Below are 13,907 nucleotides of genomic sequence, written 5' to 3'. Positions count from 1 at the left end.
AATGGTAAATGACTGCTTTGAATTGAATCATTTTGTACCATTTGAAAGGTTGAAGGAAAAATATCAAATCCCTATTCACACCTTTTTTTTGTTATAAACAAATTAAATCAATGTTGTTTGATTATTTCGGGAGAGATTTGCTTTTACCTGAAGAATCGAAATGAAGTGTTGGTCCAGGATGGACGGAAGAAGGGTTTTATTTCTGAAACATATACATTACTGCAGCAGTAAATGCCTAAGATTGAGTTGCATAAATCCCGATTTAAATGGGAGAAGAATTTGGTGGTTAAATTTGAAAATGATCATGGGATGAATATTTGTAGAGATAGTATGATAAAATTAGTAAATATTAGGTATAAACTGGTAATTGATAATTATATACATCAAATATTCTTTACCCCAGAACGTTTGAAAAGATATCAGCAGAGTGCTTCAGATCTGTGCTTTCGGTGAAATGATCAGAGAGGTACGTTTTTACACTCATTAGGGGCCTTGTGATAACGTTAGTGTTTTTTGCTATAGAGTAAGAGATAGTTTACAAAATATTTTGAAAATAACATTTTCTTTGGATCAAAAAATCTTTTTAATTGGGATTGTTAGCGAGATGGGTTTGACTTCAGATTAGAGGACCTTTAGTGTTATTAAAAAACGGTGGGTTCATGAGGATGTACAGTTTTACTTGCTGGATTATGTTTCTAAATTTAAAGATCAGTTACAAAAAGTGTGAAATTTGGCTTAAGAGAATTAGAAATGGCTCACAGTACAATGAAGCGTTTATTTTACAGGAAAGCACAAGTGAGGATTTTTAATACAAAAAGTAAATTGTTAATTTTGTTCCTAACAAATGACAATCCCCTGAGTGCGCAATTTTCTGGACCATGTGAAGTGCAATAGAAAATGAATGATGTTAACACTCCTGATAGGAGGAATAAAACTGAGGTGTGACAAATAAATATGTTCAAACATTATTATGAGGTAAAGGTAGTAGGGAACAGTTTATATCAGAGGTGTTAGTTGTTGGCAGTGTTGAAGAAGTTAGGTTAATGCGATTAAGCATCAGAATCTTTCGAGAGTAACCTTAAAAAACCCTAGTTCCTGTGCGCCTGTCTAACTCAACAATTTTGGAAAATCTGAAGGAAAATCTTAAATCTGAAGAACAGAAGCATTAAAGTATTTACTTTCGAAAATTGCAAATTTGTTTCCTGATGTGCCTAAAAGGACGTCAGTGATTCGTTATGATGTGGATGTTGGAGAAGCAAGTCCAATAAACGAACACCCACATAGAATAAACATTCAGAAGAGTAAAATCATCGATTAAGAAGTGAAATATATCTTGAGAAATTTTATTATTAGACCTTCAAACTCAGATTGGAGTTTTCCTTGTGTTCTGGGACAGGTTATAAGGAAGTTAATTCAGTAACTAAAGCGGATACTTGTCCTATTCCTAAAAATTATGATTATATTAATAAAATTGGGAAAGCTAAATTTATTACTAAAGTGGATTTGTGAAAGTTTACTGGTGTGTGGCACTAACAGATAGAGGAAGGATTATTTCTGCATTTGTGACACCATCTGGTTTATATGAATATAATTTGATACCTTATGGCATGGAATATGTCCGTGCAACATCCCAAGGATGATAAATACGGGAATCAAAATTTTGACACATACAGATGCTTATTTTGATAACTTTGTCACAAAAAGTGGCACAAGGGAAGAACGCCTGAGAGAAATGGACAAATTATTTGCATGATTATCCAAAGGAAGCTTAACTGTCAGTTTACCTCAAAGTGTAATAGAACGTGCTACTGACGTACTTAGCTCATGTAGCGGGTCGTGGCAAAGTTGCACCTATTCAAACTAAGTGTATGCAATTTCTGAATGTCCTATTCCCAAGGGCAAGAAAGCACTGAGTAACTTTAAAATTCTAGGATATTTTATAAAACGTTTACTGACGTTAACATTCATTCAACCAATGTTTTGAAAAAATGGGAGAAATTCGTGTGGACGAAAGTTTGTTAGAGAATTTTAGAAAATTTAAAGGAGATGCTATGCCATTGCCCACTTTTAAAATCTCCAGCTTTTTCTTTACAAGTAGATGCCAGTGAGGGAGAACCAGGTATAATTTTATTACAAAATCATAAAATTGGCCTTACCATTGCCTACGTTTCGAAGAATTTCAATGTTCATCAAAGGAACTATTCTAGTATTGGAAAGGAACTGTTATCTATAATACGTGCTGTGTAGAATGTTGATGTGTATCTGGGTACCACTCATGAACCATTTAGGATATTTACTGGACACAGCACTCTGGTGTTTTTTAATAAAACGAAGAATAAATGCAGAAGATTGTTAAAATGGTGTTTAGTTTTGCAAGAATATAATCTGCAAATTAATAATATCTAAGGTACAAATAAATGTAATAGCAGATTGTTTGTCAAGAAATTAAAATTGAACAGGTAAAGAAATATAAACTCTCAACATTGGGATACATTGTTATACCATGTTTATAGAGAGTGATAGAGAGAGAGAGAGAGAGAGAGAGAGAGAGAGAGAGAGAGAGAGAGAGAGAGAGAGAGAGAGAGAGAGAGAGAGAGAGAGAGAGAGAGAGAGAGAGAGAGAACAAGTGGCTTTAGGAAGCTTGTTTGAAACCCCATTTTTAATATGGTTTGTAGTTTCTGAATTGAACCATTTGAAAACCCCCTGTAGTCGTTTCAACAGGATATGGCTGGCTAGAATATTTATCCTGAAATAAGGGATAACCTGGAAGAAAAGATTATCATTTGGAAGATACTGAATTACTGATCGTGGGAAATCAGTTCATCGAGCATCAAATCTCTCTCTGAATCCATCTAAACACTTCCTGAGAAGTAACCATTTACCTTTTCACTAGCGCCCGGTGAAAATTCAGAAATGTTACATTCTGTGCACAGTATGAGAATTGCTTGATACAAGTGAACCTAAAGGAGTGAGAAGTAAGATTGGAATGTGAATCAAATAACTTTTCTGAGAATATGCACATTACTTGCACGTGATTTAGAAACGTAAGGAGATTATGTCAGGTTAAGTTAATTTAATAGTAATAAGTTAAAGTTTGATCCTGTTTTTATGTTCAAAGAAAATTAAAACAAATGTTTGTTTAAGTAAACACTTGGCTTGATGAATCTCTATTGCTGCTGTGTTTTAGAATCCTCTGGGACAGTAACTCATGCAAGGTCCCTCTCGCCCTTTTCATCTACAGTGAATACCAGAGTACCGAATCTATTCTTGCCTGATAAGACCACTTTCAAATTTCAGGTATTAATATTTTAGAACTTATGTGGCTTGGATTGGAAAACATGTCTTATGAAGCAAGGCTAATCAAACAAGGAATTTTATCTCTGTAGAATACAAGGATGGGAGGACACATGGTAGACATTTGTATGAATGAGAGGCTTAGATACAATGGGCAGCCACCACCTATTTCCCAGAGCAGGAATAACAAACAGCAGAAGACGTAGGCAAAACGTGAAAAGAGGGAGGTTCAGGGGAAATATCAGGGCTACGTGTATTCTGCAGATATTTATGGGTGCCTGGAATGCCTTGCGAGGGACGGTGGGAGAGGCGGAAAAATTAGGGGCATTTAGAGACTCTACAACACGCACATGAATGAGAGTAAATTAGAGGTTGATGGGGTAGGGTGGTTTGAGTGCATAATTTGAAGAATATATGGGTTAGTGCTAGATCGAGGGCCGAAGAGTCTGTACTAAGCTGTCGTGTTCTATGTTGTACTTTACAATAAGCTTTGCGTCTATAGAACACAGAACGAATGTTTCCTATCTTGGTTTGTCCTTCCAAGAAGCAACATCTCAAACTTCTCTGCATGAAATGCCATCTGCCAATTTCACCCCATACTTTCAGCTGGTCCTGATCCCTCTGCAAGTTCTGAAAACTTTATTCGCTGTCGACAAAGTTTCATCTGAAAACTTGCTGAGTAGAGGCAAGCAAATATTTTTGTTTTAAAAGGACTCACATTGCATTTCCTACAGGTCGAAGGGAAAGCGCTGAAGGATGGGAAGGATTGATGGAAGAAAAGAGAATCCATAAATTTTTCTATGGAATTTTTAAAAAGGGAGGCGAGTGATATCTATGATGGAGAAGGCATACTGTTGGAACGAGTTATTTTCACCTGCAAAGGGTAGAAGGACATCTTGAGTGTTTCCTGCAGGTTCTAGTTTTAAGTTAGAGTTTCAGGAATCTACCTTTGATCCTATATTTGTGTCTTCAATTTTGACATTCGTGTGGATCGTATGAAACCATATTTCTATATTGATCGCATTTTCAATTATTAATGTTAAAACACATAACTCGATCCACACATCAAATTTCATTACATAATCATTCCGATAAAAACCAGTTGATTGCGTCTTTAATTGACGGAGCGTTAGAATTTCATTCAAAATTAACAGATGATAATCTTAAAATATTGGATTCTAAATTTCTCACACTTTTATTTTAGACCATTACAACTGAACGGAAGTTTAAATTAGAAGGAAACTATTTTACGCCTGTGGATACTTTCTTAAAAACTTCAATTGCAATAACTAACATTCCTTGATAACAAAAGAAATTATTGCAATTAAGCTGGGCATTATGGCAAATGAATGATGTGGAACATCATGGTAATTTAGCATTAGGCTTGAGAGGTGGGAACGTCGCATGGCTTCAAGAAGAGAAAATCACTTTTCGCTGATTCCGGGGACAGGCAGACAGAATATTGATTCATTTCTGGCACGCGGATTACCTGGCCAGTCCCGGGATAGCGCAAAGTTTCCTCCATTGCAGCTCCCCGGTTCAACGTGACGCGCGAATCTCCACCTTTGTAACAATAACTGGGGTAATTGTACTCCTGGATGACAGTTCGGTCCTGCTTACACTTGATGCCAATCAACAGAACGATGATCAACAGAAAGGCAATGGACGTGCAACCGAAAATGACGATCAAATAAAGATTTCGATTGGAAACGTATTCCGGATTCTTCACTAATTTACTACTTTCGCTTATTTTTTCGGTGATGTTCTCCAAAGCTGTAATGTGAATTGTAACCGTGTTCGAGAGGCTTGGCTGCCCGTTGTCCTTCACCAATATCACCAAAGTCTGTGAGCTGCTATCTGACTGCAAAATATTGCGAGCCGTTCTGATTTCACCGGAGTTTCGTCCAACGTTGAACAAGGTAGAATCAGTCGATTTGAGCATCTGATATGACAGCCGTGCGTTCTGCCCGGAATCTGCATCTGTAGCCATTACCCTGGTCACCAGGTAGCCTTGACTCGCTAAATGGGGCATGAAATCCACTGCTGCTGATCCACCCGGTGCTGAAGGTGAAACAATTACCGGCGCGTTGTCATTTTGATCCAGGATTATTACATTAACCGCAGCGCTGCTGCTCAGCGGGGGCACTCCAGCGTCACGGGCTTGAACCTGGATCTGGAAGGTCTTTAATTTCTCGTAGTCAAATGGGCGCAGCGCGTAAATGGTACCGTTCATCGAGTTAATGCTGATATAACTGGACACTGGCAAGTCTCCCATTTGATTGGTCAGAAGAGAATATGAAACATACGAATTCTGGTCCAAATCAGGATCGGACGCTGTAACCGCGAATATAGAAACACCAGGGCTGTTGTTTTCCATCACATAAATGTTGTAGGAAGGCTCCGTAAACTGTGGGGCATTATCATTTACATCGGAAATTGTGACATGGATGGTTTTATTTGTTGACAGTGAAGGAGATCCCTGGTCCCAGGCTGAAACAGGAATCTTGTACTCAGAGATCGCCTCACGGTCCAACGCTTCACTAGAAATTAGTTTATAATGGTCAGATGATGTTTGTAGCCTGAAAGGGATGTTCTTCGGTATTGCACACCGAACTCGACCATTTTCTCCAGAATCGCGATCGATGACATTGATCAAGGTTATGAATGTTCCTGGAGGAGCATCTTCCGTGATTTTGTTAAATGTTGATGTCAATGTTATATCGGGGGCGTTGTCGTTCACATCAATTACCTTGATCAGCACTTTTGAGTATCCTGTAATCGCAGGGAAACCGTGGTCCACAGCTTGAACGTCGAGCGAATAGGTGTTTGCTTCTTCAAAATCCAGCGGTCCTTCTAGCCGAATCTCTCCTGTATCTGGGTCTATGATTAATATATCACGTATTTGTCTCATGGTTCGATCACTGAAAGAATACGTTATCTCAGCATTCACCCCCTCGTCCAAATCGTTTGCATTAACTTTCAACACTGAGGTACCTGGCAGTGCGTTTTCACTGAGGCTGCCTTTGTAGACATCATGCTCGAATATAGGTGGATTATCATTGATGTCCAGTATTGTAATGAGAATCTGAGCCGTACCGGACCTTTGAGGAATCCCACCGTCAGTGGCCGTAAGCAACAACTGAAACGATGATTGCCGCTCTCGATCCAAATATCTCTCTAATACCAACTCTGCACTTATAACACGGTCATCGGTGAGCTGCGTTTTTAGACTGAAGTACTCACTGGAACTGATTGTGTAGCCGGCGACAGTATTTATCCCAATATCCTGATCTTCTGCGCCCTCGAGGCGGAAGCGTATTCCAGGTGTAATTGCTTCGGACATCTTCAAAGAAATGCTGCCGTCGCGGAAAACCGGGGAATTGTCATTTACATCAAGAATCTCCAGTTCGCCGCGATGAACCTCCAAAGGATTTTCCAGAGTGGTTTCGAAAGGTAAAATACACACAACTGCCTGTCCACAAATATGTTCCCGGTCGATTCTTTCACGAATAGACAAAAGCCCATTGTCCAAACTAACCTTCATGTACCGTCCACCGGCGACAGGGGCCAGGCGTAATTTGCGAGTGGACAATTGCCGGACATTCAGTCCCAAATCCTGAGCGATATTCCCTACAAATGCCCCTTCTTCCAATTCCTCGTGAATTGAATAACGAATTTGGCCAGTAATTAAATCTGGTATACATGTCAGAAACGCGCATGCAAGCAGATTGAAGGCAAACCACAGTGGGTACGCCATTGTTCCGCAGTGAATTATTTTGCAAATCCAGGCCTCGACTCGATTAATCCGAAAAATGGTTCTGACCAAAATAATGTGAATGTGAATACTCTAAATATCGAATCGAAACAGCAAGTGATTTATCCACCTCCGTCCGACTCCACGATCTAAACTCGGGCACTGCTCGCCTTCTGGTCCACTCCTCTATTTTGTGCAGGGGTGTGGGCGGGGAATGGATCCAGCCGGGAACAAGCGCTTCCCATTGGTAGACAGCGACGCTGTCAGTCCTTTTCAATAACTGCAGCGACAATTCTTAAAGCTAGACTATTCTGTTAAATGTTTAATGTTGTACAACCATAAACGACAGAATGAATGGTTACGTCTTCGGCTATTTTGAACTTCTAATCAGAAATATTATGATTTGTCGTTGCAATTTGTATCTGATCAAACATCAGGAATGATAAATACTGTTAATAAAAATTCGTAAGTTTCTTATGGGCCTCAAAATAATAATAGAATTATAGAATTATAGAATTATAGAATAATTATAGAATTTTATATTAAAAAAAACTATAAACTTCTGAATTACGACAAGATGTGAATAAAATAGAGAATATTTAACCAGATTGCAGTTACCAATATTGAATGATGGAACTAGGGAACAATTGGAGAAACCAATTGCTTGGAGACAAATTAAATCGGTTTTGAATTCAATGCCAAATGGTAAATCCCCAGGAGAAGATGGGTTTTCTCTCGAATTTTAGAAGAAATTCCAACATTTAGTGCTTCCAGTGTTTAGTGAAGTTTTACAACAGATTTCGGATACATGATCTGTTCTGGAATCATTTTCACTAGCAATTATTACAGTCATCCTTAAAAACAATAAAGACCTTTTCTATCCTGGCTCTGATAGACCAATTTCATTATTGAATGTTGAGTATAAAATTTTTACTAAGAGTTTGGCAAATAGACTGGCACAGTATTTACCAAAGTTGATTCATATTGTTCAGACGTGTTTTATTAAGGGTAGATATTTGCAGATAATGTAGTTAAATTAATTAGTTTAATAAATATTTCTCGGGAGCAATCCAAGTTCAAGTGGTCTTATCGATGGATGCCGAAAAAGCATTTGATAGGGTGGAATGTTTTCTTTTTTTAATTTAATGTATTGGAGAAAATTCGGTTTGCATCAATGTTTATAAATTGGATTAAGGCAATGTATAAACAAACCAATACTAGATTTATGACAAATTGAGTCTTATCTGAATCTTTTAATTTAGAGAGAACTACGAGTCAGGGGTGCTCTTTATCACCTGCATTGTTTGCATTGGTTTTGGAATTTTTACCTCAATTAATAGATAAGAAAGTTATATAAAGAGGATTAAATCAGGATTGATGAATTATAAGATTGGTTTATTAGCAGATAATATATTAGTACACTTAACAAACCGAAAAGTAATTGAAGGTGTTACAGAACAAGTTATTACAATATTGGGAATTATCTGGTTATAAAATGAATTGGAATAACAGTGAACTTATGCCATAGTCCGAGGCTGATTATTCTGGTTGTAAAGGAGGGGGAGACTTTAAATGGCCAAATCACTCTAAGTATTTAGTTATTAAAGTGAATAAAGATAAAAATCAATTATTTGAATTAAATTATTTATTATTTATGTCTGTAATAAAAGAAGATTTAAATAAATGGAAGGATTTACCGTTAACATTAGTGGGTAGTGTGAACAGTATAAAAATGAATATATTTCCTCGACCAGTATTTTTTTCAAAATATACCTTCTAATTTACCAAAAACTAATTTTAGGGATTTCAATGAAATTGTTAGGAAATTGTTATGGAAGGGAAAATTAGCAATGGTTTCTCTGCATAAATTAACATGGAAATACGAATTAGGTGGTTTGCAACTTCTGAATTTTTAAAATTATTATAAAGCCACTCAACTAAAAATTATAAATAGAATGTTTGACTTAGATAGTCCTGTAACTTGGCTAGATGTAGAATTGAAGAGAATTGGAGAAGATAGAAGAGATTATTTTATCTATAAATGGAATAGTAAATTAATTAGCAGTTTGAAAGCACCTATTTTATCTTATTGATAAGTACTTGGGAAGAGTATCTAAAAATATTCTTAATTAATTTGAATTGTCTACATATACAGCTTTGTTTCAGACTAAGTAACCTTTTATGGTTGATAATAACCTTCTTAAAATTAGGAATCGGAAAGGAATTACAACGGTAAATGACTACTTTGAATTTAGTCATTTTGTACCATTTGAAAGGTTGAAGGCAAAATAGCAAATCCCTACTCATACTTTTTTTATAAAGAAATTAAATCAATGTTGTTTGATTATTTCTAGAGACATTTGTTTTCACCTAAAGAATTGAAATGAAGTGTTGGTCCGGGATGAAGGGAAGAAGGGTTTTATTTCCGAAATGTATACATTCCTTCCTACTTTGGCTTGGCTTCACGGATGAAGATTTATGGAGGGGTATGTCCATGTCTGCTGCAGGCTCGTTGGTGACTGACAAATCTGATGTGGGACAGGCAGGCATGGTTGCAGCGGTTGCAAGGGAAAATTGGTTGGTTGGGGTTGGGTGTTGGGTTTTTCCTCCTTTGTCTTTTGTCAGTGAGGTGGGCTCTGCGGTCTTCTTCAAAGGAGGTTGCTGCCCACCGAACTGTGAGAGCCAAGATGCATGGTTGGAGGAGATATTAGCCCACTGGCGGTGGTCAATGTGGCAGGCACCGGGATTTCTTTAAGCAATCCTTGTACCTCTTCTTTGGTGCACCTCTCTCTCGGTGACCAGTGGAGACCTCACCATATAACATGATCTTGGGAAGGCGATGGTCCTCCGTTCTGGATACGTGACCCTCCCAGCACAGCTGGGTCTTCAGCAGTATGGATTCAATGCTTGTGGACTCTGCCAGCACGACTACTTCGATGTTGGTGATGAAGTCATTCCAATAAATGTTGAGGATGGAGCAGAGACAGCACTGATGGAAGTGTTCTAGGAGCTGTAGGTGATGCTGGTAGAGGACCTATGATTCAGAGCCGAACAGGAGCGTGGGTATGACAACGACTCTGTACACGAGGATCTTTGTGTGTTTCTTCAGGTGGTTGTTTTTCCAGATTCTTTTGTGTAGTCTTCCAAAGGCGATATTTGCCTTGGCGAGTCTGTTGTCTATCTCTTTGTCGATCCTTGCATCAGATGAAATGGTGCAGTCGCAGTAGGTAAACTGGTTGACCGTTTTGTGTTCTGTCTGCCCGATGGAGATGTGGGGGGCTGGTAGTCATGGTGGGGAGCTGGCTGATGGAGGTCCCCAGTTTTCTTTAGGCTGAATTCCAGGCCAAACATTTTCGCAGTTTCCACAAAACAGGACGTCATTACTGCAGCGGAAAATGCCTAAGATTGAGTTGCATAAATCACCACTTATATGGGAGAAGGATTTGATGGTTAAATTTGAAAATAATAATGGGAGGAGTATTTGTAGAGATAGTATGACAAATTTAGTAAATGTTAGGTATAGACTGGTAATTTATAATTTATACATCAAATATTCTTGACCCCAGATATTTTGAAAAGATATCAGCAGAGTGTTTCAGATCTGTGCTTTCGGTGAAATGATCAGAGAGGTACGTTTTTACACTCATTATGGCCTTGTGACAACTTTAGTGTTTTTTGCTATAGAGTAAGAGATTGTTTACAAAATATTTTGAAAATAAAATTTTCTTTGGATCAAAAAATCTTTTTAATTGGGAATGTTAGCGAGATGGGTTTGACTTCAGGTTAGAGGGCCTTTAATGTGGTTAAAAACCATTGGGTTAATGAGGATGTACAGTTTTACTTGCTGGATTATGTTTCTAAAGTTAAAGATCAGTTACAAAAAGTGTGGACTTTGGCTTAAGAGAATTTAGAAATGGCTCAGGGTACAATAAAGCATTTATTTGACAGGAAACCTCAAGTGAGGATTTTTAATACAGAAAGTAAATTGTTAATTTTGTTCCTAACGCATGACAATCCCCTGAGTGTGAAATATTCTGGACCATGTGAAATGAAATCGAAAATGAATGATGTTAGCACTCCAGATCGTAGGAATAAATATGAGGTGTGTCAAATAAATATGTTTAAACATTATTATGAGGATAAAGGTAGTAGAAAACAGTTTATATCAGAGGTGTTAGTTGTTGGCAGTGATGCAGAAGTTCGGTTAATAAGATTATGCATCAGAATCTTTTGAAAGTAACCTGAAAAAAACATAGTTCCTGTGCTCCTGTCTAACTCAACAATTTTGGAAAATCTGAAGGAAAATCTTAAATCTCATGAACAGAACCATTAAAGTATTTATTTTCCAAACCTGCAAATTTGTTTCCTGATGTGCCTAAAAGGACGTCAGTGATTCAATATGATGTGGATGTGGGAGATGCAAGTCCCATAAAAGAATACCCATAGAGAATAAATATTCAAAAGAGTAAAATCATCGATCAGGAGATGGAATATATCTTGAAACATTACATTATTAGACCTTCAAACTCAGATTGGAGTTTTCCTTGTGTTCTGGTATAGGATCTATGAAAGTTAATTCAGAAACAAAAGCAGATTCTTGTCATATTCCTAAACTTTATGATTATATTAATAAAATTGGGAAAGCTAAATTTATTACTAAAGTGGATTTGAGGAAGGGTTACTGGTGTGTGGCACGAACAGATAGAGGAAGGATTATTTCTGAATTTGTGACACCATCTGGTTTATAAGAATATAATTTGATACCTTTGGCATGGAATATGTCCCTGCAACATTCCCAAGGATGATAAATACGGGAATCAAAATTTTGACACATACAGATGCTTATTTTGATAACTTGGTCACAAAAAGTGGCACAAGGGAAGAACGCCTGAGAGAAATGGACAAATTATTTGCATGATTATCCAAAGGAAGCTTAACTGTCAGTTTACCTCAAAGTGTAATAGAACGTGCTACTGACGTACATAGCTCATGTAGTGGGTCGTGGCAAAGTTGCACCTATTCAAGCTAAGTGTATGCAATTTCTGAATGTCCTATTCCCAATGGCAAGAAGGCAATAAGGAATTTAGGAATTACAGGATATTATAGGACATTTTATAGAACGTTTGCTGAAGTTGCACTTCCTTTAACTAATGTTTTGAAGAAATGGAAGTAATTCATGTGGGCGAAGGTTTGTTAGACAGCTTTAGAAAATTTAAAGGAGATGCTATGCCATTACCCAGTTTTAAAATCTCCTGATGTTGACAGACAATTTTCTTTATATGTAGATGCCAGTGAGGGAGACGCAGGTATAATTTTATTACAAAAACATGAAATTGTCCTTACAGTTGCCTATTTTTCAAAGAAATTCAATGTTCATCAAAGGAACTATTCTAGCATTGGGAAGGAATTGTTATTTATAATAATTGTTGTGCAGAAGATTGATGTGTATCTGGGTACCACTCATGAACCTGTTGTGATATTTACTGGCCACAACCCTCTGGTGTTTACTAATAAATCGAAGAATAAAAACAGAAGATTGTTAAACTGGTCTTTAGTTTTGCAAGATCATATCTGCAAATTAATTATATCAAAGGTACAAATAATGTAATAGCAGATTGTTTGTCAAGAAATTCATATTGAACAGGTAAAGAAATATAAACTCTCAACATTGGCATGCATTGTTATAACAAGTTTAGAGGGAGAGAGGGAGAGACAGACAGAGGGAGAGTGACAACAAATGAGAGAGGGAGAGAGACAGAGAAAGACAGACAGAGAGAGAGAAACAGAGAGAGATACTGAGACAAAGGGATACAAAGTGAGAGAGAGAGAGTGAGAAACAGAGAGAGAGAGAGAGAAACAGAGAGAGACAGAGAGAGGGAGAGAGGAGAAAAAAATGAGAGAGAGAGAGAAAGAGACAGAGAGAAACAGACAGAGAGAGACAAACGGAGAGAGATAGAGAGGCAGAGAGGGAGACAAAGTGAGTGAGAGAGAGAGAGAGAAACAGAGAGAGAGAACAGAGAGAGACAGAGAGAGGGAGAGAGAGAAAAAATGAGAGAGAGATATAGAGAGAGACAGACAGAGAGAGAGAGAGAGACAGAGAAAGAAAGAGAGAGAGAGACAGACAGACAGACAGAGAGACAGAGAGAGAGAAAATGAGAGACAGACAGAGAGAGAGACAGAGAGACAGAGACAGAGACAGAGAGAGACTGACAGAGAGAGAAACAGAGAGAGAGAGACAGACAGAGAGAGAGACAGAGAGAGAGACAGAGAGAGAGACAGAGAGAGAGACAGAGACAGAGACAGAGAGAAGGAGAGTGAGAACAAATGAGAGAGAGAGAGAGAGAGAGAGAGACAGAGAGAGAAAGAGACAGAGAGAGACAGTCAGAGAGAGAAGAGAGAGGGAGAGAGAGGGAGAGACAGAGACAGAGAGAGACAGAGACAGAGACAGAGACAGAGAGGGAGAGTGAGAGGGAGAGGGAGAAAGAGAGACAGGGAGAGACAGAGAAAGACAGACAGAGAGAGAAAAACAGAGAGAGATACAGAGACAGAGAGGGAGACAAAGTGAAAGAGAGAGAGAAAAACAGAGAGAGAGAGAGAGAAACAGAGAGAGACAGAGAGAGGGAGAGAGAAAAAAAATGATAGAGAGAGAGAGAGAAAGAGACAGAGTGAGACAGACAGAGAGAGACAAACAGAGAGAGATAGAGAGACAGAGAGAGGGAGACAGTGAAAATATGTGTGTGTGTGTGAGAGAGAGAGTGAGAACAAACTTATGCAGTGGCTTTTGGAAGCTTGTTCGACACTCCATTTTGAATATGGTTTGTGGTTTTTGAATGTAGCCATTTGAAATCCCCTGTAGTCC

The 13,907-nt window shown here is 38.0% G+C and overlaps 1 protein-coding gene across 1 annotated transcript; it reads right to left on the bottom strand.

Annotated features, from left to right (window-relative positions):
• Window positions 1-4,391: 4,391 nt before the first annotated feature.
• On the bottom strand, window positions 4,392-7,192 carry LOC138742803 (protocadherin gamma-C5-like). The gene has a single exon (XM_069897739.1). The coding sequence runs from the start codon at window positions 7,049-7,051 to the stop codon at window positions 4,673-4,675; it is 2,379 nt and encodes a 792-aa protein (XP_069753840.1). The 5' UTR covers window positions 7,052-7,192; the 3' UTR covers window positions 4,392-4,672.
• Window positions 7,193-13,907: the final 6,715 nt, after the last annotated feature.

This window comes from Narcine bancroftii, chromosome 9 (assembly GCF_036971445.1).
Source record: "Narcine bancroftii isolate sNarBan1 chromosome 9, sNarBan1.hap1, whole genome shotgun sequence".
NCBI classification, from domain to species: domain Eukaryota; kingdom Metazoa; phylum Chordata; class Chondrichthyes; order Torpediniformes; family Narcinidae; genus Narcine; species Narcine bancroftii.
Note: the sequence above shows the minus strand (reverse complement) of the source record. Positions and strands in the feature narration are given on the sequence as shown.

What these genes read in the sequence shown, in the direction of transcription:
- LOC138742803 (XM_069897739.1), bottom strand. Translation starts at nt 7,051, where the DNA reads ATGGCGTACCCACTGTGGTTTGCCTTCAATCTGCTTGCATGCGCGTTT.